Source organism: Panthera leo, chromosome B4 (assembly GCF_018350215.1).
Source record: "Panthera leo isolate Ple1 chromosome B4, P.leo_Ple1_pat1.1, whole genome shotgun sequence".
Classification (NCBI taxonomy): domain Eukaryota; kingdom Metazoa; phylum Chordata; class Mammalia; order Carnivora; family Felidae; genus Panthera; species Panthera leo.
The window spans coordinates 130,919,294-130,943,795 of NC_056685.1; the positions used below are offsets into that span (position 1 = coordinate 130,919,294).

The 24,502-nt window shown below is 60.5% G+C and overlaps 1 protein-coding gene across 1 annotated transcript; it reads left to right on the forward strand.

Moving 5' to 3' along the window:
• LOC122225112 (TRIO and F-actin-binding protein-like) lies at positions 1–22,907 on the forward strand. The gene is made up of 14 exons (XM_042947763.1): positions 1–192; positions 5,281–5,337; positions 7,777–7,845; positions 7,973–8,062; positions 8,359–8,468; positions 9,954–10,473; positions 11,140–11,250; positions 15,982–16,129; positions 17,840–17,942; positions 18,477–18,636; positions 18,713–18,826; positions 19,354–19,440; positions 20,206–20,372; positions 21,195–22,907. Exons 1-13 carry the CDS (start codon positions 16–18, stop codon positions 20,368–20,370), a joined length of 1,911 nt encoding a protein of 636 aa, XP_042803697.1. The 5' UTR covers positions 1–15; the 3' UTR covers positions 20,371–20,372; positions 21,195–22,907.
• Positions 22,908–24,502: the final 1,595 nt, after the last annotated feature.

Sequence of the window (24,502 nt, forward strand, 5' to 3'; positions counted from 1 at the left end):
AAAAAAAAAAGTTTTATGGGCGGATGGAAGGGGCCGGGGCAGCGCCGGGGAAGGGAAGGGCCGGAGGAGCGGCGGCGGGCAGCCGAGAGGGGCGGCGGCGGCGGCGGGATTCCCGCGCCGCTGGGCCCGGCCCGAGAGCGCTCTCCACTTCCCTGCCTCCTGCTCCCGCCGCCCCGGGGCGCCGCCATGACGGTGAGTGCCCCCCCCCCCCCCCCCGCCCTGGCCCCCCGGGCCAGCCCTTCTGCGCCCCAGGCCGGGAGGAGAGTGACTGCCCGAGCCCCAGCCGAGCCGCTTCCCTCCTGGGCACCCCCTTCACTTCCCGAAGGCGAGAGGAGGTCTCGGCCGGAAGACAGGGCGACCCCAGCGGCCCCAGCTGGCTGTTCTGCCTCGACTTCCCCCAGCCTCCTCCTCACCTTTCCGGACTAGGAGCCCCGGCGACCCCGAGGAAACGGGAACTCCCTATCCTGGGCAGTCCCCTCTCCGCCTACTTTTGTGGGACCAGTCACGGACAGTTTCTGATGGCCCTTTTCCACCTCCCCTCCAGCCCCCTTGGTGAAGACCTGACCTGATTCTCCCAAGCTGCCAGGCCCGTAGGGACTCCCAGGGCTCCGGGCAGTGGGAGGAGCGGAGAAGGGCCTGGCCTGGCTCTGGGGTCTCGCCCAGGGCTGGAGAGGGGCGCTCCCCGGCTCGAATGGGTCGCGCTGATCCAGGCCTGGGAGGACTGCCTACCCGCATGGGCGCCCGAGGTTGAGTGGGTGAGAAGGGGCCGCCCCGTCCCACCCCGTCCGGGAGCCCGTCCTGGGATTTCCGAAGTGGCACGACGCAGTGTTCTCGGCTTGCCACTTCGCAGCAGCACTGGGGCCTTGGCTCGGAGCAAGCCCACGAGTGGGGTGGGGGACACGATGGCAGAGATTTGTCTTTCTCTTGGGGATAGGCACTCCTCCGGTTACATCAATACCTATGCCTTAATGATCATACTGAGCCTCGCAACCGAGTGGGCCTTTATTCCCATTTTACAGTTAGATAAACCGAGGCTTGTTGGGGGGGGGGGGCGGTGGTGAGTTGCCCGAGTTTACCCTGAACGTAAAGGAACGAGTAGCCTCTTTTCAGGTCAGTCTGGCCCCTTGACCGTGCTGTTCTGGAAGGGGAGGGGCGGGGCTGCTTTTGGTTTCTGGCTAGAGCCTTAGGGAGGCTCTGACAGCCTTGGAGGGTGGGGTGATGGAGTGGAGCACGGTGCGTTTGCGCATGCGCACATCCCCTTTCCCCAAGCTAGTGGAGACCCTAAGAAGTGGGCTGGGCTGCTGGGGGTGGGCCCTCAGGGCCCCTGCCCCTAAGAGTATGATGACCTGGCCGCTGCTTGGACTTCCTCGGCCTCCGCACATCCTGCCACCTCCCTGCTGGCTCTTCCTGTCGTCAGCAGCCTCCCTTTGGTCAGAGAGCCAGAGGGATGTGGGGGGAGGAGCTGAGTCAGTGTCCTGGCCGCCCACCCCCAGGCCCCAAGCCCTTGGCCCGGGGAGGGTGGTTGCATTGCCTACTGGGTGCCTGCCAGATCCTGAATTGGGTGCTTTCATGCTACCCGAGTTGATCCTTTAAGGATGATTGTAACTCCCCATCTAACAGATGAGAGCACTGAGGTGTAGAGAGGGGAAGTAACATGCCCCAAGTGACATAGCTCGGCCTGGGCTGAGCCAGAATTTGTATCTAGGTCTGCCCCAGTTTTCTCGCTGGGGCTAGATAAGAAATGTACACAGCCGCCTCTCTTGAGAAAGCCCATGTTGAACGTGTGGGGGCACTTGAAGGAGGGACAGCATATCCCTGTGGTACGAAGGGGCTTTCCAAAGGAAGATGCCCAGCTGCGATTGTAGGACTTTATCAGGTGGAAATGGACGGAGGGAGGGAACAGTGTAGACAAAGGCTGGTGGTCGTGTTTGGGGAGTGGTGACAACATAGAAAGGGGACCTGGGAAGGAAAGCCTCCAAGGCCAGGAGAAGCGGTTTAGGCTTTGGTCAGGGACACTGGGGAGCCAAGAAAGGTTTTGGAGCAGAGAGGCGGCTCATGATCACCACTGACGGTGCTTTCTGGGTTCATCATGGCTGCCTTCATGCCTGAGCCTGCCCCAGCCTGGTGTCCCTCCTGGGCCTCTTCACACCCTTTCCCTCTCTCCTGACCTCTAGCCCTGAGCTCAGAGAGCTGCAGGAAGCAAATGGTAAAGTGGCCACGAATGGGTAAATGCCTAAAGGCCTGGAGTCAAGATCTCTTCCCCCTCTTTTTGCCTTAGCCCTGTGTAGCCCTGCCCTTGGAGCCTCATTCCCTAAGCCACCGCCTGGCATCAGATTATATACCTGTCACTTGTTTATTGCCTGTCTCCCGAGTTCCACCAGGGCAGGGGCCACATCTCCCAATCGCAGCTGATTTCCTGGCCTAAAACAGTGCCTGATGTGTTTTTTTTTTTTTTTTTTTTTTTTTTTTTTTTTTTTAATTTTTTTCACAAACATTCCCTTAGCCCCTTGGTCCTGGAGGGTGAACAGCACATGTCCCTAATGGAGTTGCTTCTACTCTAGCCTGTGAGGGATAAGGAACTGGCTTCACGATAATCACCAATGCAACAGAGGCTGTGGGAGGGCAGCTGCCGTTGGTGTGTGTTGTGTGCAGGGAAAGGGGCCTCAGAGGTGGCAATTAAGTTGGGCCTTAAGGCGTGGGTAGGGGTTTGCCTGGTCAATGGAGGAGGAGGAAGCCTGGTACTTAAGCGGAGGACTTGGGCTGGTGCGGAGGGGCCTGGAGTCCCGCTGTGCCAGGGATCGGAGAGCATACGTGGTGATGTAAAAACAGGGTTCCCTACACGAAGGAGAGGCCGGGCTGGGAGGGTGAGCTGCGGCCTCTGTGCCATCAGGCAGCTGGACCTTGGTTTGAAACCACCTGGAGCCATCCCTGGAGGTTCGGAGCCGACTCGGGGCCCTAGGCCTTTTTGAGAGGCTCTGTGCTTAGAGGAGGCCGTGTCAGTGGTCCAGGCGGGTGGGAGGCAATGCTGAGCTGTGGCCGCGGCCGTGGCCATGGCCAAAGGAAGGAGAGGGCAGGCCATGAGAGCTGGCCGGTACTCCCGAAGGGACAAAGGGAAAGTGAGCTGCCTTGGGTGGAGGGAGGGTGGCTGGGCCTGAGTGGAGGTGTGGCATGAGAGATTTAGACTAGCAGACCTCTTGACCCTGGACAGAGGTTCCCAGGTGACTGCAGGACCTGTCCCCCCCACCCCGCTCCCGCCAGCAGGTTTAAAATCTCACACTGGCATCCTCCTCCCTCCAAGGTCACTGTGCCCATCTCGTACCTGACATGCTCGTAGTGTGTTTGTACCAGCTTCCAGAGGGTCACCGAGCTCCTCCACACATAGCTCATTCAGCCCTCTCACAAAGCTTTGGGGACGGCAGGACCCCCACCCCCCGCACCCCTACCCCCAGCATCATTTGCTACATTAGGCAGCCAGGGCTCAGGGAGGGGAAGGTCACAGGGACCCCTCCTCCCCCCCCCTGCTTCCCAGGCACCCCTTGGGGTCCCAGCCTGTCATTCTAGCTGGGGAGCCCTTGCTCAGCTCTGGAAGCCTATGGCTGATCCCTCAGCCCTGGCCCAGTCTGAATGGCCCGGTGGTCTGCTCGTCCTTCCCAGGGGCTTTCCCCTGGACAGCAAGGCCAGCTCTGTGGGCCATCCCAGATAGCCTGACTTCTCAGAGCCAGGGGGTGAGGGTGGAGACTGCCCCAAAGCACAGGAATTTCGATCAGGAAGGTAAAGGGGGGGTGGGGGAGTGATATTTATTCAGCAGGTTTTTGCCGAGGCCTAGTCACCGTGGGCCAGACCTTGGGGGTCACTGGAGGTCCCGGTCTGAAGGGAGGTTACCCAGGTGACTCGGTGGCCCCGAGTGTAGCTGCCAATCTTCAGTCTTCTCTTGGGACCACCCCGGGCAGCCTCTGGCACTCGTGGGGAACAGGGTGAGGAAGAATGGAGAGAGACAGGGCAAACACAGCCCCAGGGTTTCCCAGCTCTGAGCCGAGCCTGGGTCCCCTCCCTCAGACAGGTATGCAGGGAGGGGCTGCCCTGCAGGGGTGGGGCTGCTGGCCTGCTGAGATCCAGGGGCCCTGGCTGCACAGCCTGGGCTGTGGCTGGCTGTGGATGTCCAGGCCCCGGGGCCAAGCCCCTCTTAGGCCACTTCCTCCACCTGAGGAAGAGGAGAATGGGGAGGAAGGTGGGTCAGGGGAGGTGGCCAGGTCAGGTGGCTCCGGTTTCCAGCTGCTATCTCTGCTGCCCACCCCACGGAGCCGAGCTGCAAGCTCCTTCCCAGGCAACCAGACACCTTGGCCTGGTGAGGCCGTGATGGCGGTACTGATAGGTGGGCTCAGGGCCATAGCGACAGGTGGCCACCTCCTCCCTGCCCGCAGCTTGGCCCGCCCTGCTCTCCCCCCTGCCAGCGGGCAGAAGCTGACACTCTGCTGAGGGACCAGGCCTTAGACACGAGAGAGAAGTCTGCCGGTGGGCAGGGAGGGTCAGGTGGCTGGCGCCCACCAGATGGGCGTGGCCAGAGAAACCACCCGGATGAGCATCTGTTTCATCTAGGTGGGGGTGGGAGGGGGTACCTAGCTCACAGGCCTCTGGAACATGCAGCGGCTGGGAGCCCCCCGACCCCGGGGCCGCGCCCCCCTGGGCAGCACCAGGCAGGTAGGGCTTGGCTCCACCGAAGTGCTATCTTCCTGGCCCTTCCGGAGATCTCTGACCCCACCCTGGGCCTGGCTCCATCTTTCAGAGTCTCCAGTGGACAAGGGAAGGGCAGGGCAGGGCTGGTAGGACCACAGGAGGGTCAGTGGGTTGGGGATGAGCGGGGGCTTTAAGGCATTTTCCTGGTGGGCCTCCTGGCCTTGTCGGTGAGAGCGACTGGACAGTTTGCTCAGCCCTGCTGGTTCAGGCTGTTCTCGGAGCCCTCTGGGGTCTCTCTCCTGCTCTTTCGTGAGGAAGTAGGCTGGCAGGAGGGGAGCCTGGCCACCTGTGGTAGATGTGCCAGTCACCCTGCCTGCCGTCTTGGCTCTCAGAGGTTGTCGGGGACAGGGGCCAAGGCTATCTCAGTGGTTAGGGAGCCTGCCCGGATTTGGGGGTTACCTGGGCCCTCAGCCCCCTCTCCTGGCTTTCCAGGACCTCAGTCTCGCAGGACTCGCTCGGGGCAGGATGGGTACAACACTCCTTCTTCCCCAGCCCCAGTTGGTTCTCCACCGGGCCTAACTTATGTGCCTCCTTATCTCTCCATAGCCCGATCTGCTCAACTTCAAGAAGGGATGGATGTCGATCTTGGACGAGCCTGGGGAGGTAGGAGGGCTGCAGTCAGAGGGGAGGGGTTGGCCTGTGCAGCTTCAGTGCCCCAGGGGGTCTTTGGGGGCAGCCCGGGAGTCTGAGCTGCTTCCGCAGCTTGTCTCGGCCTCTAGAGAGCCTGGCCTCTGAGCGGAGGGGTGCAGGTGGGCTCAGAGTGGGCACCCTGAGGGTGGGCATTTCTCGTGCAGTCAGGGTGGGCCTTGGGCTGAGGGGGTGGGAAGCAGAGGCTGCTGTCATCTTGGCCCCCTGGGACAGTCTGCAGGCATACAGGGTGGCAGGGGTAGAGGCCTCCTAGCCCCTCACGCCCTACGCCCTATCCCCTCCTCTCACTGAGAGCCCCTGGGCCCTCTCCCCTCTTGATGACCCCGACTGGGTCTGAGGGTTTCACAGAGGTCCTCTGGCCTGAGACATTACAGATTCCCCCAAGACTCAGCCATGCGGGAGCCTCTCCCTCCCCATAGAAGTGGGTCTCAGAGCGCAGGCTCGGAAGTCTCACCCACCTGGGGCTCCCCTGGTTACGTCCTCTGTGAAGGACGTACGTGAAGTCTGTGAAGATGTTAAGTCCACGTCTATGAAATGGGCATATGGGTAACGAGGATTCTTTCCAGGGTAGACAGCAGGGTCAGAGAGGTCGGGCCGTGTAGGGTCTCTGCCATAGCTCAGCTAATGACCCTTCCCTGTCTCTAACGTGTCCGTCCTTAGAACCAGGAGGGACAGCGGCCTGTCGCTGGCTCTGCCCTTTCAGCTGCCAGGCTGATGGAGTCTGGGAGCTGGAGCTGGCTCCCTGCCCGCTCAGCCTGGGAGGGGACGTCTCCCCACCCCTGTCCTGCATGCGCCCGTGGCTCGGGTCGGCACGCAGCCCGCATGCCGGGGAGGGCCCGGAGCCAAAGGGAATCTCATTGTGTTTCCTCCCCACATGTTTTATTCCCTCCAGCCCACAGCCTTCCGTTCCTGCTGCCTGCTCGCCAGTCCTCTGGTGGCTACGCTCCAGGCTCACACAAGGCCTGGCACCCTGCCAGTGACCCTTCCCAGCCTCCCCACCCAGGGTCTCTGGAGGGCAGAGATTACAGGCCCCACCCAGAGCTGGCCACTGCTCATCTTCTTTCACAGGGTTTTGGAATGTCCGAGCTGGAAGGGCCCCGGGAGTTCAGCCAGCCCAGCCCCTTGGTGCACGGACAGGGGACAGGCCCACAAAGCTTACTTCTCCTCTGGGCCTAGTCACCGCTTCGGTAGACCCAGGCCTAGAACTTGGGCTGCCTAAGGCCATAGAACTCCATCTAGCTCCTCAACTGTCATAGACTAGGGAGGGATAGACACTTCCGACCTTCTTATTAGCCCTCCTTCACAAGTGCCAAGAATGGAGCTCAGAGAGGCCGAGATACTTGACCAAAGACACACAGCTAGGGATAAAATCGTTGTAATCTAGGTCTCTTGGAGGCTCAACCCCTATTTCTTCGGGGAGGCCGTGTAGAAAGAAGTTGAAAGTGTCATCCCAGCACACCCCTGAAAACTTGCCATTTCTTGAGGAAAGAAGCCTAAATATTTGAAATAACAACGTGGATGGAGTTTGGTGATGTGGGGGAGCCCCCGGAGGGCTGAGGACTGGGTGATATGTGCTGACCCTGGTGGTGGGCGGACCTTGACTGGCATTCCAGTGAATGGCCAGAAGCCCAGAGGCGGGCTGAGCTTGGCACATTGAACATCAGGCTGTGGTGGCGCCCCTACCCTTCGCTGTGCGTCCTGCCAGCCCAGCGCCCGCCGGAGCAGAGAGCGGCACTGCAGAAAGGGGCCCAAATCATAAATGTGCAGATAACGCACTCACAAGCCAAACACGCGTGTAACCAGCAACCCGATCAAGAAACAGAATAGGACCAGTACTCAGACACCTACCTCCCCCCACCCCCCCCAGGCCACCTTCCAGTCTTACTCTGGGAGACTTGTCCTTGGTTACTGAGGGGGTCCAGAGGGCCATGGGGAAAACGACTCGCAAAGCTCTGTTCCCTGACTTGCTAGGTGAATGGCCTTACACAGGTCACAGCCCCTTCCTGGTCTGCCCTGGGGCGGGGGGGGGGGGGGGTCGTCCACTTGTAGGAGCCTTGGTGATCTTGACGGAGAGGGTCCAGAGGGCTATGTTGCTGTCAGCAAGTCAGAGAAGGGCTCCCAGGAGGACAGGGAAGGTGTGGTCAGTGAGGAAAAGCCAACCCCTTTCACAGACGCTGTCCCTGGAAGGGCCAGGCTGCAAAATCTGGATTTTCTGACTCTTCTCTGTCCCCCTCCCCCACTGGCCCCCGAACAGGTCGGCTGAGGGGGGGCCGGGGCCCCCGCGGTCGACCTGGCCAGACCCAGGACAGCTGTAGAGTGGTGCACGCACACACCCTTTCGTCCCACCCTCCCTGCCGCCCCGTCCCCTCGCTCACCGCCACGTCTCCTTCACAGTGGAAGAAGCATTGGTTTGTGCTGACAGATTCAAGCCTTAAGTACTACAGGGACTCCACCGCAGAGGAGGTGAGACAAAGTGGGGAGGCTCCCTGCCGCCATCAGGTGCTGGGGAGGGGGGTGTCCCCGGGAGGGGCTTGGGGGGCCTAGGTGGGGAAAGTGGAAATCGTGGACCGTCGTGGCCTTCCCGCGGCAGGCAGACGAGCTGGATGGCGAGATCGACCTGCGCTCCTGCACGGATGTCACCGAGTACGCGGTGCAGCGCAACTATGGCTTCCAGATCCACGTGAGACTCTGTGCGGGGGCGGGGGGGGGGGGGCTGATCGGGGGTGATGGGCTTCCCTCGTTCACCTAGAGCCCCTGTCCTCAGAGCCAGTCAGAAGCTCTGCCGCCGGCACTTTGCGTGTCGGGGGAGACCCCGGCTGTCACTGGGGCTGAATGTTGGGGAGACCTTGGAGCCAGCTGGCGGAGGGGAGCTCATCCCCAGGCGCAGGACCTCAGATGCCCTCCCTGGGGGTGCACGGTGGCGAGGGAGCGGTGGGGCTGGCCGTGTGGCAACCTGCCCGTGGGGTGGACTTGCAGACCAAGGATGCTGTCTACACCTTGTCGGCCATGACCTCGGGTATCCGGCGAAACTGGATCGAGGCTCTGAGGAAGACCGTGCGGCCGACCTCCGCCCCGGATGTCACCAAGTATGTGCCGAGCTGGAGCGGGACCTTGAGGGAGGCGCTTCCTCCCGCTTCCCTGAGTGGGGTTCTGGCACACGCCAGAGGGCCCCGCGGCTGTGCCTCCCGGGCCTCAGTTTCTCCATCAACAAAATGGAGGGAGGGCAGTGAGCGTTCTTGGCACCCCCCTGAAGATACTTTGAGGTTTGACTGCCATGCCTTTATATTCTGCGACAGCCTCAAAGGTGGGAAGGGGCTTTGACTCTTTGGAGAAGATGCCAGTGAGTCAAAGACACCCCCCTCACCCCCCCCCCACCCCCGCCCCCCACCACTAGGTGGCTGATTGTCTATGCACCGTGGGAGCTGCGTCTAAGCCAGTTAGGCAGAGGGTGTCTGGATGGGGAGCTCTCACTCTCTGGAGGTGACTAGAGGGTAGGAGGGCTGAGTAAGCTGGTGGCAGAACCCGCACACAGTGTGAACCCTAGCCGCCTGTGCGGGGGGCGGGGAATTGCAGCTGTGGGACAGCAGGAGCAGGGTATTGTATCGGGAGGCCCCCGGCACGAGCCCCCCGACCTGGCCATACCTCGGCTATTCGGCGTCCGGCCAGTGACTTACTTGTCTGAGTTTCACATTCCGTATCTGCCACGCTGAGTGCGGCCCCTCCTTCACGTGAGGGATGTGCCCAGGAGCCCTCTGTAGACTCTGCAGGTCTACGCAGCCCGACCGTTACTTAGTCTGTAGTCTCAGCTGCTGTAACAAAGAAGCCCCGAACACAGTGGCGTAAATAAGGGCGAGATTTCTTTCTCTCTCCAGAACAATCCAGAGGTGTGCCCTCCAGGCCTGGTGGGGCAGCTCCGTGGCCCACGACTCCCGCCTTTGGCTCTGTCCTCACGGAGTCCCAGCCAGGGGCCAGGCCAGGGCACGTTTGGTCCTGGAAAGGGTGCCGCCTCTCACAGCACTGGGCAGAATGTAGTCACGTGGCCCCACAGCTGCACGGGACGCCGGGAGGCGTAGTTTTTGCCTGGGCAAGTAACGGAAGAAGGGGCCGACTGCCGCCGTTCATGCTCTGTGCACCCAGAGGTCACTGTTCACCCCCTCAACCGTGACCGTGGGCATCTTCCCCTTTCTGTGAGCCTCTTGAACCCAGGACCCTGCCTCAAACCGCACCTTCGTAATAACACTTTGATCAGCCTTGGCAAAGGGCTCGCGGTCGCTTTAGGCACATTCACTCGCCTAGTGCTCACGCCCATCCTGTGAGGGGCACCGTTGTCCCATGTTACAGATGCGGTCACCGAGGGTCAAGGAGGGAAGCCAGCTCTCCTGGTCCCTCTGCTGCTAAGCGTTGGAGCTGGGATGGTTCCCAGGGTCCTTTAATGATGAATCTCTAGGTTGGGTTGCTTCCCCCACCGGGGTCTGTCCCCGGGCCCTGGCACACGGGTGGCGCTCCAGAAGCGCAGGCTTGGGGGCTGAGCGTCACACGTCCCTCCTGACGGGGCTCTGCTGGCACCCTAGGCTCTCGGACTGCAATAAGGAGAACACGCCGCACAGCACCCAGAAGGGCTCCCTGAAGGCGGGGGAGCAGCGGGTGGGCTCTGAGGTCATCGGTCGGGGCGGCCCGCGGAAGGCGGACGGGCAGCGGCAGTCCCTGGACTACGTGGAGCTCTCCCCGCTGACTCAGGGCTCCCCGCAGCGGGCCCGCACCCCGGCCCGCGCTCCCGACCGCCCGGCCAAGCAGGAGGAGCTGGAGCGGGACCTGGCGCAGCGCTCCGAGGAGCGTCGCAAGTGGTTTGAGGCCACGGACGGCAGGCCTGTGGAGACGCCGGCCGGCGAGGCGCCGCGCCGGGGCCTGGGGGCCCCCCTGACCGAGGACCAGCAGAGCCGCCTCAGTGAGGAGATTGAGAAGAAGTGGCAGGAGCTGGAGAAGCTGCCCCTGCGGGAGAACAAGCGGGTGCCTCTCACCGCCCTGCTCAACCAAAGCCGCGGGGAGCGCCGCGGGCCCCCGCGTGACAGCCACGAGGCGCTGGAGAAGGAGGTAGGCATCCCGGCCGGCCTCGGGGAGCCCCCTCGCCCCACCGGCGCCCCGCCTGTCCCTGCCGTCGCGCGGTGGCGTTTATCTTGCATTCCTAAAGTGACGGGAAGCTCACCCCTGATTCACCGTGTGGTGCCCCAGACTCCCGTGAACCGGACTCTTGCTTCCTGGACCTCGGTGTTTTCTCGTTTTGGGGTGTTTTTTTTTTTTTTTTTTTTTTTTTTTCCCCTCCTTAGTTTTGTCCTCCACAACCAAAGAGAAGGGGAGAGGAGGGAGAGAGCACTTATTAGGCATCTTCTGAATACCTCGTCCTAGGCCTCCTTTACCTACGTTGGCTCATGTAACCCTCACAGCAGTCGCGTGGTCCCAGAGGGTGGACCTTGTCCTGATTGTCCTGGCGGGAAACTGAGGCTCAGACGTTTCCCTGCCGCCTGCAGGGATAAATATCTGTGATCACAGTGTCCTGCTCCCAACCCCGTTTAGTCTTCTCTGGGACAAAGTTCTCCTGGGTCACTGACCTGGCCATCCAGGAAAGTGCTGGAATGTCCCCTTGGCCTGCATTTCGGCCGCAGGCCACCTCCCTTTCCCAGACCCAAAGCTCCTCACTGCCTGCCACCAGACCCTTGCCGGCTTCCAGGTTCCCGCTGACCTCGCCTCCTCCCCCTGTAGGTCCAGTCTCTCCGCGCCCAGCTGGAGGCGTGGCGCCTTCAAGGAGAGGCCCCTCAGAGTGCACCCGGGCCCCAGGAGGACAGCCATATCCCCCCGGGCTACATCTCGCAGGTGAGGCCGGGGGGCTGTTTCGTGGGGGCTCGGGGCAGGTTTCTGGTTGCCGTGGCTTCAGAGAACAGCTAACGTTCTGGGAGCGTAGCGGAACCCGTGCGAGGCATTTCATATGCGTCCTCGTATGTCATGTACCCAGCGGGTAGACGTGATCACTGTGCCCGTTTTGCAGACAAGCCACTGAGCTATGAGAGGTTATGGGACTTGCCCGAGGTCAACTGAGCTGCAGATGTCAGAGGTGGGATTTGAGTTCGGTTCCGGCTGACTGCAGAGCCTGTGTGTGAGCCCCCATGTGACATTCTGCACGTGGACCCCTTCTCCCACACCACCCTGGGGAAGGAGGGCCAGTGGGGAATGGGATCCCCAACGGGCAGGCCCCCGGGGTCACTCCCTAAGCACAGAGGAATCCTGCCCGTGTTTACCAGGCCAAGGCCCGCGGGATGTGGGACCCTCCAGTGGCCCCCAGGGGACACTCCGTCTGCCTGGGACAGTGGTCTGGTAACCGCTTGACAGAAAAACCCATGTGTATGTAAACACATACACACTAACGTACGTTTCCCATAAATTTTACTGACCGAAAGGATGTGTAGGACACAGCGTACAAGTACAAAATATATAACTCTTATTGTGAATTCCACATATATAGCACATTGCCTTTTCTCGGAATTGACTGTGACTTTCATTGGTTTTTCCGAACGCTTGTATGCACAGCTAACTGACAAGCGAGTGTCGTTCTGCCGTGCGTGTCGGTTGACAGTTTGGTTTGTGTTCACGAGTAAAACAAAAAGACATCTGTCAAAACTCTAGTTGATCAACGTCACTTGCAGCTTCTTGGCCGAACTGGAGAATAGTTTCCTTTTGAGAATATTCCATTTAGAGTTATTTTCTCAGGTCCGTGTTCTAGTGACAATGTGATGGTCGTAGATGTGGCACGCTGGGAAGTTGAATCTGCATTGTTAGCGTTTTCTCATCCCTCGCTTAAGCCAGCAAAACACTAAATCAAGCCCTGACGTGCAATGCTCACCAATTTCCGTGGTGTAAATACTCCCACTGTGGCTGATGTCCCTGAACACCGAATCGGGAAGATACACGTGCACAGAATTATAGAGCGTTTCCACCGTACAAGACACAGAAGATGTAAATAAACTCAAGAGCACAGGAACACCTGGCTGGCTCAGTCGGTGGAGCGCGGGACTCTTGACCTCGGGGTCTTGGGTTCGAGCCCCATGTTGGGTGTAGAGATTACTTAAAAATAAAATCTTTAAAAACAAAGAAAAAAACCTCAAGAGCATAAACCATAATAAAATGCAGTGAGATAATTAGGAAGTGATGAATGAGTATCACCTTTGTTTTTAACGTAGTTAATTGTAAACCATAAAATGGCTGCGCTTAATCGTGTCACAGAATTGCAAAATATATGACCATCAGCTGTCGGCCGTCAGCCCGCCATTACCTAAAGTAGAAAAGAGTGCTGGGATCCTAGGCTCTGTGTGGGCGGGGCCTTCTAGAAGCTCCAGGGTTGGAGGTCGATGTGCGGGGCTCTCAGGCAGGCTTCCGGGGGGCGGGCATTGAGCAGAGCACTGGTTTGGGGTGGGGGCACGGGCTGGGGCCAGAGGTGGAGGGCCGGTGGGTGTCTACAGTGGAGACCTCCAGCAAGCCAAGGAGTTGGGAGCTCATTCCGCAGACCTGAGGAGATTTGGGGTCTGACAATGACGTGGGGAAAGTGGTGTTGGGGTGGAGGGGGGCTTGGGAGGGCACAGGGCCAGCGTCAGGAGCTAGGACGGTGACCTAAGGAGAGAGGGCTGTAGGAGGGTGTGTGGAGAGGAGAGGTTAGGACTGGGTGACTGGGCCCAAAGCAGATAGAGGAGAGCCCCTAGGGGCCCTGAGGCTGGGCGGCTGTGCAAGGCCAGGGAGCCGTCTGGAGCTGAGTGGTGGGTGAAGCATTCAACTGAAGGGAGACCCGGGCCAAGGGGAGTTAGGACCTGAGTAGGGGAGGGGGCGTGACTTTGGGGTCACCTGACATAGGGAGGGGTGCGATGAGGGAGGGACCAGTGTTGTTAAAGGCTCTCTAGAGGTCAGAGGACAGAGTGGGTGGGGCGTCTTCAGGCTGGGTGTGGCTTAACCCCACAGCCTGAGGCAGCTGGGACACCCTCAGAGACCCCCACCCAGAGGGCCTCAGACTGTACTTGGGAGCCCTTCGACGCCCCAGGGGCTACCTTTCTGGGTGGGTCCATTCATAGCCAGCGGTATCCGGGCAGCCTCTTCGATTTTACTCTTAGAACCTGCATTAGATTTCCTTTGGGAAAAGATTTCTGTCCCTCAAGTTCGAAAAGCACTGCTCTGACTTCTCAGCTTCTCGATGGGGAAACCGAGGCCCAGAGAGGCGGTGAGACCTTCAAGCGGGAGGCAGACCTGTGTCTGCATCCCAGGCTTCCTGGTCCCCGTGGGGCCATTGGACACCACAAAGGCTGTCGGTGTTTTCATCCTGTTAGGTTGGGATGGGAATGGTGCAGACGGAATTGGGGGAGGTGAGAAGGGAATGATAAGGAAACAAGCCAAAGACGGGAGTGGAGGAGGGGCCCCAGATGTGGAGGGTGCCAGACAAGAGGAGCTGAGCTATCTGTGTCCCCTCGCCAGCCCGGGAGGAGGTGGCTGGGGATTCAGCAGACCCTGGAGAGCGGACGGCTGGGGAGAGATTCCCCAGCCTGGTATCTTCGTCCTGGAATCTTTTAGCTTGTGGGGCTTCCATAGACAGCAGCTGGGGGGGGAGGGGGTGGTGGTTCTGGGGCTTCACCCACTGGGGCTTTAGTGCCTCCTTTGCCTCCCTCCAGCCTAATGTGGGGGGGAGGTTTACAGACATTTCTTCATCTACTTTGATCCCTGTCAGAGGTGGCTGCCGGCCTTCGGGAAGATATGTCAGAGAGAATAGCACTTGGCCTTCTAGGAGCCCCTCCTCCTGATCTCGGTCCTGCCTCTGACCCCCTATTAACTGCCGGGTCCGCCTGCCTGATCTGGCCCTTTAAGAACATCAGTCCCCACCCCCTGTGCTGCTCCCATCTCTGTAGGTGGGTTTATCTTAGGGACCCTCATGAGTTGGCCTTATGGGCCTGTTTTATAGATGAGGACACTGAGGCTCAGAGTGGGGAAGGGGCTCGTTCAAGTTCACTCCGGTACAGCGAGGCTCTGGACCCAGTGTGTGGAACTCCAAAGCTATATTCTGTTGTTGTCACTGGAGGGACACGGAGGACACATGCAGAGGGACAGATGTTCCCTGCCCCCCACTCAGAACACCTGGACCCAGGAGGCCTGGCCCTTATAGCCCTCTGGTGTGGCTGCTGGACAGGTGGAGGTCGGTCCCCACCCACCGTGCCCTATGGTATCGGGTGGGGGGGGGGTGGTGGAGTATACTGTCGCATCTGGCCCTCTGCTTCGATTTCTTCTTGGGGCTCTTGCCCTTCCCTTTTGAATGATCTTAAATTCAAATACATAAGAAATATGTTTACATTTTCGAAAATAATTCAAACAAATCAAAAGGTTAGAAATAAACACCTGAGCTCTCCTTCCCCTGCCTGCTCCCACCCCAGGGGTCACCTTGGTTACCTTTGAGCGCATCCGTATAGTTTCCTGTTGCTCTTGAAAGAAATTTACCACAACCTTAAATAACCCAAAGTTACCATCTCAGGGTTTTGAAGGACGGTAGCCTAACGCGGATCTCGCTGGGCTCCAGGTGGGGCCCATTTCCTCACCTTTCCCGGCGGCTTGTGGCCACCTGTCCTCCTTGGCTCCTGGCTCCTTCCCTCATCTTCAAAGCCTGCAACGGAGAGTCTGGTCCCCCTCGCTTCCCGCCATTGACTTTCCGTGGTCACTTCTCCCTCTCTGCCCTCCTGCCTCCTCTTTTGCAAGGCTCGATCCCATCCTTTATTTAAGGGCTCCCCCGTTAGGGACTCGGACCGTGGCCCGTTTTCATCTGTTTCACCCTCGTCCGCAGGTCTTTATACACGTGACTTTCTGCTAGGTCGAGGGATGGGGTTACTGAAAGTGTGGTGACGCCATCAACTGCCCTCGGCACACCCGTCACAGCTGACTCTCCCAAGCGGTGGGCATTAGCAGTCTTCTAAATACTTGCCAGTCTTCTCTGCAGGCCCTGCGTTGTGATGTCATCAATTTCAGTTCACTTACTCAGCAACTGCCCCATGTCAGGCCCTGGTCCAGACGCCGGGGACTCCGAGCTGGGTCAGGTCTTCCCTGTCTTGGGAGAACTTCTAGTCCAGCAGAAGCAGAGCCTTCGGAGGCAGGGGAGAGGCCGTCCAGAGGCAGAGCAGGGAGGACACTGAGCTGGGCTGCAGGCCAAAGTCAGTTATCCCGGAAGAGAAAGTAGCGGAAGAACGTTCCAGGCAGAGGGCTTAGCCTTAGCTAAAGCTCAGAGATGTGAACATGCCGTGACTGGCGTTCCTTGGTGGGGAAAGGCCCAGGCTGAGGCCACGAGGGTCGGACAGGGGAGCAGGGACTTGGCCCCACAGGATAGGAGCCTCAGAAGGGTTGGAGGCAGGAGAGTGACAGGGTGAGGTTTGTGGACCGGGGGAGCAGGCGCAGGTGCGGCCGGTGGCTCCCGGCTCCAGGGAGGCGAGGTGGAGAAGCCTGCCCCTGAGGCTCCCCGCCTCGGGCTGGGGAGGGGGCCCGTGTCCTGGGCAGTGGGGGCAGCCCCGGGACGTGCCGGCCTCCCGCCCGCAGGAGGCGTGCGAGCGCAGCCTGGCCGAGATGGAGTCCTCGCACCAGCAGGTGATGGAAGAGTTGCAGCGGCACCACGAGCGGGAGCTGCAGCGGCTGCAGCAGGAGAAGGAGTGGCTCCTGGCCGAGGAGACGGCGGCCACGGCCTCGGGTGAGAACCCTGCGCCCCACGAGCCTCCCAGCTGCGGCCCCTGGCTGAATCGGGGACAGCTTTCGATAAGGGGGGGGGGTCTCAATGCGAGACTTGGGAAAACGCACCGGGGGGGGTTGGAGCCCCTAGAACGGGCCTCTGCTCCTACTTGAGAAAGGGAAACCGAGGCAGTAAAAGGTTTCCCCCCCCCCCGCCCCTACTGTCCCCCTGGGTTGTGACTCCTCTCCCTCAGGGGCCCGCGGCCACTGGGGAGTTTCGCCCCCAAGCCGTACACACGCACGGAGCCCCAACTCCGTGCTCAGGTGCGCGCTCCGTGCTGGGGTAGAGCCTGCTCAGCCACAGAAGTGCCATCTCCCCGGGTGAGAGGGCCGGACCCTGGGCAGAGCGGGAGGAAAGGCGTGAGCCTTTGCCAAGCCCCGTTCTGGGGAACGCGAGCACCCTTGGCCCTTGCAGTGCCTGATCGAGGCCCCCCATTTAACAGATGAATAGACGGGCACAGAGAGGTTGGTGACTTGTCCAGATGGCGGAGCCGGGGATGGAGCTCAGAGCACCCTGATTGCAAAGCCGTGCCCTGAACCCCACCCCCTGCCCTCCCAAGCCGGAAACAGGAATGCCCGAGACGTTGGACAGCTCCCTCCCTCCCTGTGTTCACTGGGCACCTGCTGTGTAGGTCTGGTACATCCTAAGCACTTCGGAGCGGTTTGCAGAGTGATAGGAAAGGACGAGAGAAGTCACGTGATCCAGAACTTTCCCACCTGTCAGCGCTATGCCACGTGCTTCACACCCCCGGCGGCCCCGTTGGCCCCTCATCGCAAACAGCCTGGGGCCAGTGTGTTTTGCATTTTAGGAAGATAACTTAGTACCTCAGTTAGATATCCTTCCCAGCAGAGTCTGGACTCTCCCCTGGAATCTAGCACTAAGGTTTTTACAGTGAAATTTCTCAGAGTCATGCTGAACGTGGGCTGAGAATGACCGCAAGTGGCCCTGCGTCTGTTCGGGTCAGGGATTGCCACCAAAAGAGTTATGAAAAGCTCTCAGTGTTCAGAGCCTTCGGACTTGAGAATTATGGATAAGATTATGGGTGAGGGCTCATTTAATCCTCCCAATAACCCTGCGTGAGTGTGGAAACACTTGGTCCTTGGTTGCTCACAGCCCGAAAAATAAGCCAACGGGAGCATTTACTGGGCATTTACTTTGGACCAAGCATTGCTCTAAATGCTCTACATGCATCTTCCAATAACCCACGAGAGAAGGTGCTATTGGTAACCCTGTTTTCCAACAAGGGACTGGAGGCAAAGAGTGGTTAAGTGCCCTGCGTAAAGTTGCATAGATTTGTACCAGCTGCGGCCCCTGCACTCCTGACCGCCGGGCTGGGCAAGGGAGCTGGGCCTTGTTAAAGAACCCTCCAGGCTCTGCAGGGATGGCGGGCTGTGTGGGGCCTCACCCGGACATGACCAACAAGACGTACCAGTGGTCAGATGCTGAGGCGTCTCCCCAGCACTGTCCCGTCAGACAGGGATTGTCACCCTCCCTTGATAGATGGGCTCAGAGAGGTCTAGCAACTTACCCAAAGCCCCTCAGCTCCTGATACAGCCTGGTCCAGTGTTCTTTGCTCCTGCCTGCATGGTATCTGTGGGGCCTTGGAGGAGGTGGAGCTTACTGTTGCTGACCCCTCCCCAAGATCCCCCCATGCCTCTGCCCTGCCTCCAGCCATCGAAGCCATGAAGAAGGCCTACCAGGAGGAGCTGAGCCGGGAACTGAGCAAGACACGGAGTCTCCAACAGGGTCCAGATGGCCTTCGCAAGCAGCACCAGTAAGCTGGCATCCGGACCCTGGGGTCTGTGGGCTGGGCCTCGTTCTGAGTTAAGGGCCCAGCTGCCCACCTTGGTGTTTATGAGGCAGGAACCTATGCCGAGGCCCCTCGGCAGAGGACACATCATTTTGCCCCCAGCTGAGACTCCCGATCAGCCACCTGGCACAGGGAACAGAAGCGGTGGGGCCTCAGCCAGACCCCCGTGCCAGTCCACAGAGATAGCTCTTCAGACCCCTTCTTCAGCCTCCCCCTCCTCTTCCGGTTAGTGTCCCCTAGAGCTGGGCTGCAGTACCACCCTCGGCCAGTAGGTGTCCCTCCTGGCCACGGAGCACAGTTCTGGGATGTTAGGACCTGGGAGGCCTTTGAGGCTTAACTCAGCCCCTCATACGGGAGGCACCTGCGGCCCAGAGAGGCTGTCACCACCCCACAGTGGACTGAAGGCAAAACTAGGGCGGGAACCCGGAGTCTGGAGCTGCTCTGAGTCTGTCTTGCCCCGAGTCCCATGCCGTCCTTGCCGTCCTCCGCCCCGCACAGGTCGGACGTGGCGGCGCTGAAGCGGGAGCTGCAGGTGCTGTCCGAGCAGTACTCGCAGAAGTGCCTGGAGATCGGGGCCCTGACGCGGCAGGCCGAGGAGCGTGAGCACACGCTACGGCGCTGCCAGCAGGAGGGCCAGGAGCTGCTGCGCCACAACCAGGTGAGCCTGGCCCGGGGTGGGGGGGCTCCGGGGCCGGCGGTCCATCGTCCCTGCGCTGACCGTCCCTGCCCCCCAGGAGCTGCACGCCCGCCTGTCAGAGGAGATCGACCGGCTGCGCGGCTTCATTGCCTCGCAGGGCACCAGCGACGGCTGTGGACGCAGCAGCGAGCGGAGCTCCTGTGAGCTGCAGGTGAGCGCCCACCCCTGTGCCGGGCAGCCTGGCTGGTTCTCGGCCGGACAGGCCGGCTGTGCCCTGCGGCAGGGAGTGGCATCGCTCCGCGGGGCTGGGCCCCAGGGAGGAGAGCCCTACAGCCAGGGTCCAGCCCTCCCCTTCGGGTCCTGCCCCCTCCAGTATCTCCTCTGTAGAATGAGGCTGGCACCCCCCCTTACTGGGAGAGGCTGGAGTGAGAAAACGTGTGTGATCCTAGGATCACCCTCGTGTTTTATTTTATTGTACGAAAATTTATATATGGCTCTACTCTGTCTGGCGCTTCTGTAAGTCCTTCATATCTGTTAACTTCTTGAATCTTCGAACCAGCAAGGAGAAATCAGAGAGGGCTTCCTGGAGGAGCCTGCCCATGGGGTGCGGTGGGTCTTGGTGCAGGTTGGGGGTTGCATCTTAGGGGCCTGAGGCAGAGAGAGCCAGGCTGCAGGGTGCCGTGGGCCGGGGTAGCCCTGGCCTTTGGCCCTGGGTCAGCCTGGCGCCCATGACCCCAGGTGCTGCTGCGGGTGAAGGAGAACGAGCTCCAGTACCTGAAGAAGGAGGTGCAGTGCCTCCGGGATGAGCTACAGATGCTGCAGAAGGTAGGGCCTGACTGGGGGCCGCTGGGGAGGGAGCCTCTGGACCCACCTGTGAGCGCCTGCTCTGTGCCAGGCACTCTCCTTGCCTCCTCATGTCACGGCTCTCCTCGGGCCTCTCCCGAGGACAAGGTGTCCTTGTCCCTATTTGGAGACAAAGAAACAGGCTAAGAGAGGATAAGTGACTTGGCCACGGCCACACTTGCTTTTATTTATTCGGCAAATTTTTATTGAGCATCTACTGTGTGCCGGGCACCGTGCTAGGCGCTGGGGAGACAGCTGTGAACAGAAAAGACCCAAGTCCCTGCGGGGTGGAGCATGCGTCCCAGTGAGGAAGCTGCGTGGCTGGCAGTGGGGAAGGGCCCGGATTTGGGTCCAGGGTTGTGAGCCTGGCCTGCCTGGTGCCACATCCCTAAGTCTTTGACATCCTCTGTGAGCATGTGTGAGTCAGACTCATGGAAAGGGCCCAAGGCTTGGGCCAGGCCGACCTGGTTCACATCCTGGCCGCTCACTGCCGAGTGGCCTTTGCCTCCCTGAACCTCGGCTCCCGTCTCGAGAGGTGAAAATGATCCTGGAGGCTCACTGGGCCGTGCTGGGAGGGTGTACTCAGGGTTAGGGGTTGCCGAGGGGGCGCCCCAAGGGACAGGGCCGTAGGGCTGTGCTGGGGCCTGGCTGCTCTGTGCCGGCAGAGAGCGCCGTGGGCCTGGGCCCGGTAGGCGGGGCCAGGTCGGGGAGGCTCCGTGGCCTCACGGCCCCTCCACGCCCTCCCAGGACAAGGAGCGCTTCGCTTCGGGAAAGTACCAGGATGTGTACGTAGAGCTGAACCACATCAAGACACGCTCGGAGCGGGAGATCGAGCAGCTGAAGGAGCACCTGCGCCTTGCCATGGCTGCGCTGCGGGAGAAGGAGTCGATGCGCAACAGCCTGGCCGAGTAAAGGTAGGTGCCGAGGGGCGGGCACGGCCGAGCGGGGGCGGGGCCAAGTCGGGCACTGGGCCTGGAGGTGCGAGCCCAAGGCTCATCCACCCCCGACTGACCGTGCCAGCGGGCCCAGGGCGCTTCCTTCTCGTGGCCTCTGTTCCCCTTTCTAGAATGGGGACAGCCACACCCGCAGCCTCATCAGCCCGCGGCCCTCCTCCCCGCTGCTGGCTCAGCTGCGTCGGCCGCGGTGGCAGGTGCCGGGCGCTGGCCCCACCTTCAGGCCTGGCAGCGTGGCGCGCGCGCATCCCTCACCGGCCACAGCGCTCCTTCCACCGAGCTCCACACCTCCGACATCACGGATGGAGCCTGGCCCCCGACTTAGTCTTACGGCCATCTCTGACTTACGAGGCTTCGGAGCATTTTTACGGTGGCTTTCCTAATGCCGGCTCTACCTGGAGCTGCTGCTTTCCCTTTCTTTCTTTTTTTTTTTTTTTAATTAAAAAAGTTTTTTTTTAGTGTGTATTTATTTTTGAGAGCGAGACAGAGTGCAAGCAGCAGAAGGGCAGACAGAGGGAGACACAGAATCTGAAGCGGGCTCCAGGCTCCGAGTCGTCAGCACGGAGCCCGACGCGGGGCTCGAACCCGCGAACCGCGAGATCGTGACCCGAGCCGAAGTCGGACGGTCAACCGACTGGGCCACCCAGGCACCCTTGAAGCTGCTTCTTTCTGACCAGTCCTTGTGGACTTCCCGAGACGCGCAGGAAAGGCCACCCTGTGGGCCAGGCCCAGCGCCGCCCTTGCCTGGCCTAAGCCTGCCGCTCCCCGACTCTTGTCTTCCAGGTCCTGGTGGCCGAGCCCCGCAGCAGACGCCCCCAGACTGAGGGGACCAGTCAGTCGCCCTCCTTCCTGCCGGATGGAAGTCAGAAGCCAAGCTTTCTCCCCGCCCGCTGTGGGCCGCACATGCACTCGTCCCCACCACACACACGCACACAGGTGCACACACGCGCACACACACACACACACACACTCTGCGTATCTGAGCGCGCCCCTCGCACTGGGTCTTACCTTTTGCACCTTCTTCAGGATTTTATATGTGAAGAGATTTTTATATAGATTTTTTTTCCTCCCCCCCCCCCCCCAACACTTTATACTTTGAAAAAACCAATTCCTGGACGCTGGCTCCCCCTCTGTCTCCAGCCACGGGGGCTCAGGCTTCTGGGCCCGTGGCCCTGCCCCAGGGGGTGAGGGGGGGGGGCTCCAGCAGGGGCGCAGCAGCGGCCACGGCAGCGTTGACTCTGGTGGGAGAGGCAGGGAGCCAGCCAGCCACCCTCTTCCTACCCTACCTCCCACTAACTACTTCCTGCCCCGAGGGGACCCACACCTTGGGACTCTGGACAGAGGGACAGATGGGCAGAGGGAGCCGGCAGCTCCCTAAGGCTTCACCTCCTCCTCTGAGGGGGTGCTGGGCACGGAACCACTGGAGCCGCCCCATGAAGGCGTTTCTCTTCTGCTCCATGAGCCTTCTTAACTTAATAAAATATTCCCGCGGCTCTGGCGTCTAGGATGGCTGGGGCAGGGCGGGTTATGGAGGTCGGGGCTTCACCACCCTCCCCACCCCCCTCACCCCCCACTGGCACTCCTTCCTGAAGGGCGGCCTGGGAGCTCTGAGGGTGGAGTTCCTCCATCAGGGCCACGGCTTTGCAGCGCCACGTGGGGTTTGCAGACCAGCCGCCGCAGCCGCGTCACCAGGGAGCCGGTTAGAAACTCCCGAGTCCGGGCCCCGCCCCTGCCTACTGAGTCAGAATCCGCCCTGTGACACGGACCCCCGGCGATTCATGTGCACCTCAAAGCCTGGGACGCCCTGCAGTGGGCGCTATAGGTCTAGGCCTTGGAAAGAGGAGGGGAGCTGAGGCTCTGACCTGGGGCCAGCCACATCCCCTCTCTAAGCCTTAGTTTGCTTTCCTGTCAAATGGTTGCCTTTCAGCCTCGGTCCTCTATTGAGGCTGTGCCCAGAGGTCACGTCCAGCCCTGGGCAAGGTGGGGGCGGGTGGTGGACGCGGCCACCCCAGGCCCACCAGGCTGGAGGCCTCATCCCAGCCGGCCAGCTGTGCGGCTCCCGAACCCTGGTCCCGGTTGCCAGCCACTTCGAGCCCAGCCCGCCTGTCCCATCTGCAGGGCTGTAGCTAAGGTGGGAGGGCAGGTGAGCTGGCCTCACCCCCCACGGCCTTCCCCATCAATCCGGGCCGGGCACCGGGGGAGGTGATCAAGGACTGACCCTGCCCCCACCGAGGGCACAAAGACAGGTTGGGTCCCGGAGGTGGTGGGCACCCAGAGGGGACCCCGACCCAGCCTGCGGATCGGAGAGGGCTTTTGAAGGTGGCTTTGAACTATGTCTTTTCCAGATGGAAAAAGCAGGAAGGGCATTCCAAGTGAGGGAACGGCATGAGCAAATGCCCTGTGAACATCCCTGGTGTGTCCAGGGCAAGACCCACAGGGGAGCAACCATGTGGGTTGTGGGGAAGACGTCCCATTCCCTGGCCAGTGATGGGTTTAGGAACGGGCCCGGGAGGCAATTCCAGCCAGTGAGTTGCGGGGGGGGGGGGGGGGGGGGGGGGGGGGGGGGGGAAGACTTGAGTGGGGGTGGAGGGCTGGAGGGGGTCATCTGGGAGGTGTTCCTTGCTCTTAAGAAAAGGGTACAAGAAAGGGAGGGCCTCTCTCTCCCCGCCTTCAGATGGTGTTGGGTGAAGTCCCCATGTTGCCACGAATTTGCCTCATCGATATGCTAAAAACGGCCGAGTAGAAAGAAGGAAGAACCGGGACCCCCGAGCCATCAAATCGTTCAGCCTCGGCACTCACCATACTCTGTTGCCTCCCACCAGCCCCCCTGACATCCCTCCACTCCGTCCTCTGCCTCCAGGACCGCCTTAGCCCAACCCGGGCCCCCCCCCCCCCCATCTAGCACCTGGGCCATGGCAACATCCTTCTCGGTGCCTGCCTCCCACCCACCCCCTCCTCGGCCTCCAGGACAAGCTGGACAATCGGGGCAACGTGGGAAAAGTGCTCCACCTCTGAATGAACGAGTAGATTGTGGTCCATTCATACGTTAGAAAACTACACGCAAAAACTTGGGTGAATCTTCCAGACAAGGTTGAGTGAGGCAGCCAGACACAAAAGAAGACCTGCGGTACGATTCCGTTTATGTGAAGTTCAAGGCAGAACTGTCACTATGGTGACGGTCATCCACACAGTGGGTGCCTCTGGGCCGGGGACGGACATGGGCTAGCAGTAATCACGAGGGAACTTTCTGGGGTGCTGGCAATGTTGGAGATCTTGACCTGGGTAGTGGCCACGTGGGTGTAAACACATGTAAAAATGTACCACGCCGATTGTGCATTTGTGTGAATCGTGTCCCCCCCAAAAAAACCCCCCAAAACAAAAAACCTAGGGTTCCAGCAGGTGCCCGGGTGAGCTGCCCTGGGGAAAACCCAGTAACCTGTCACACGGGGGAATTTGGCCAAAACCACGTGATGTGGCTGCAAGGTCCGGCCTCAGGCAGCCGGGGATGTGCTATGGAAAAGAGCACAGGCTGGGGTATCATACCTGCCCAGGTACCATCTACAAACTTCTTACGGCTGAGGCTCGAAAGTGCTGTGGTGTCGCTTCCATCACATCGGGCAAAAACAGGTCACGGGGCCAGCCCAGATTCAAGAGGAGGGGACAACACCAGGGCATGAATGCTGGGCACCATCTTCCTTCCCCACTCCTGCCGAGAACTCTGCGGAGTTGTGTCCCTCCGCCCAGCCCTCCGATGTTGGAGTTCCCCAGAGTGTGTCCCCAGCTCTCCTGCCACCGTCCACCTGTTCTCCTTGAGTGCTCATCGTTGGCTCTTGGCCGTCTCCAGCCCAGACCTTTCTCAGGGACACCAGACCTGAGCAGCCTCAGTCTCGAGGCCACTGCCAAGGCCCTGTCTTCCCTCCAATCTGTGGCTCTTCAGTTAGCTACTGGGAGCCACAATCAGCACAGAGGATGCAGCAAACCCAGGCTGAGAGGTCAGGGGAGGCTTCTTGGAGTAGGCCGTGCTGGTGCTGAGCGGGAACTAGCTAGGCTAGGAGGGTGGAGAGCATATTGCAGGTCGGGTGAACATCATG

Bases quoted from the DNA above. Each gene is read 5' to 3' on its own strand.
- LOC122225112 (XM_042947763.1), top strand. From the start codon at position 16: ATGGGCGGATGGAAGGGGCCGGGGCAGCGCCGGGGAAGGGAAGGGCCG. The intron at 8,469-9,953 runs GTATGTGCCGAG...CTGGCACCCTAG, and splicing joins TCCGCCCCGGATGTCACCAA to GCTCTCGGACTGCAATAAGG. The intron at 10,474-11,139 runs GTAGGCATCCCG...CTCCCCCTGTAG, and splicing joins ACGAGGCGCTGGAGAAGGAG to GTCCAGTCTCTCCGCGCCCA.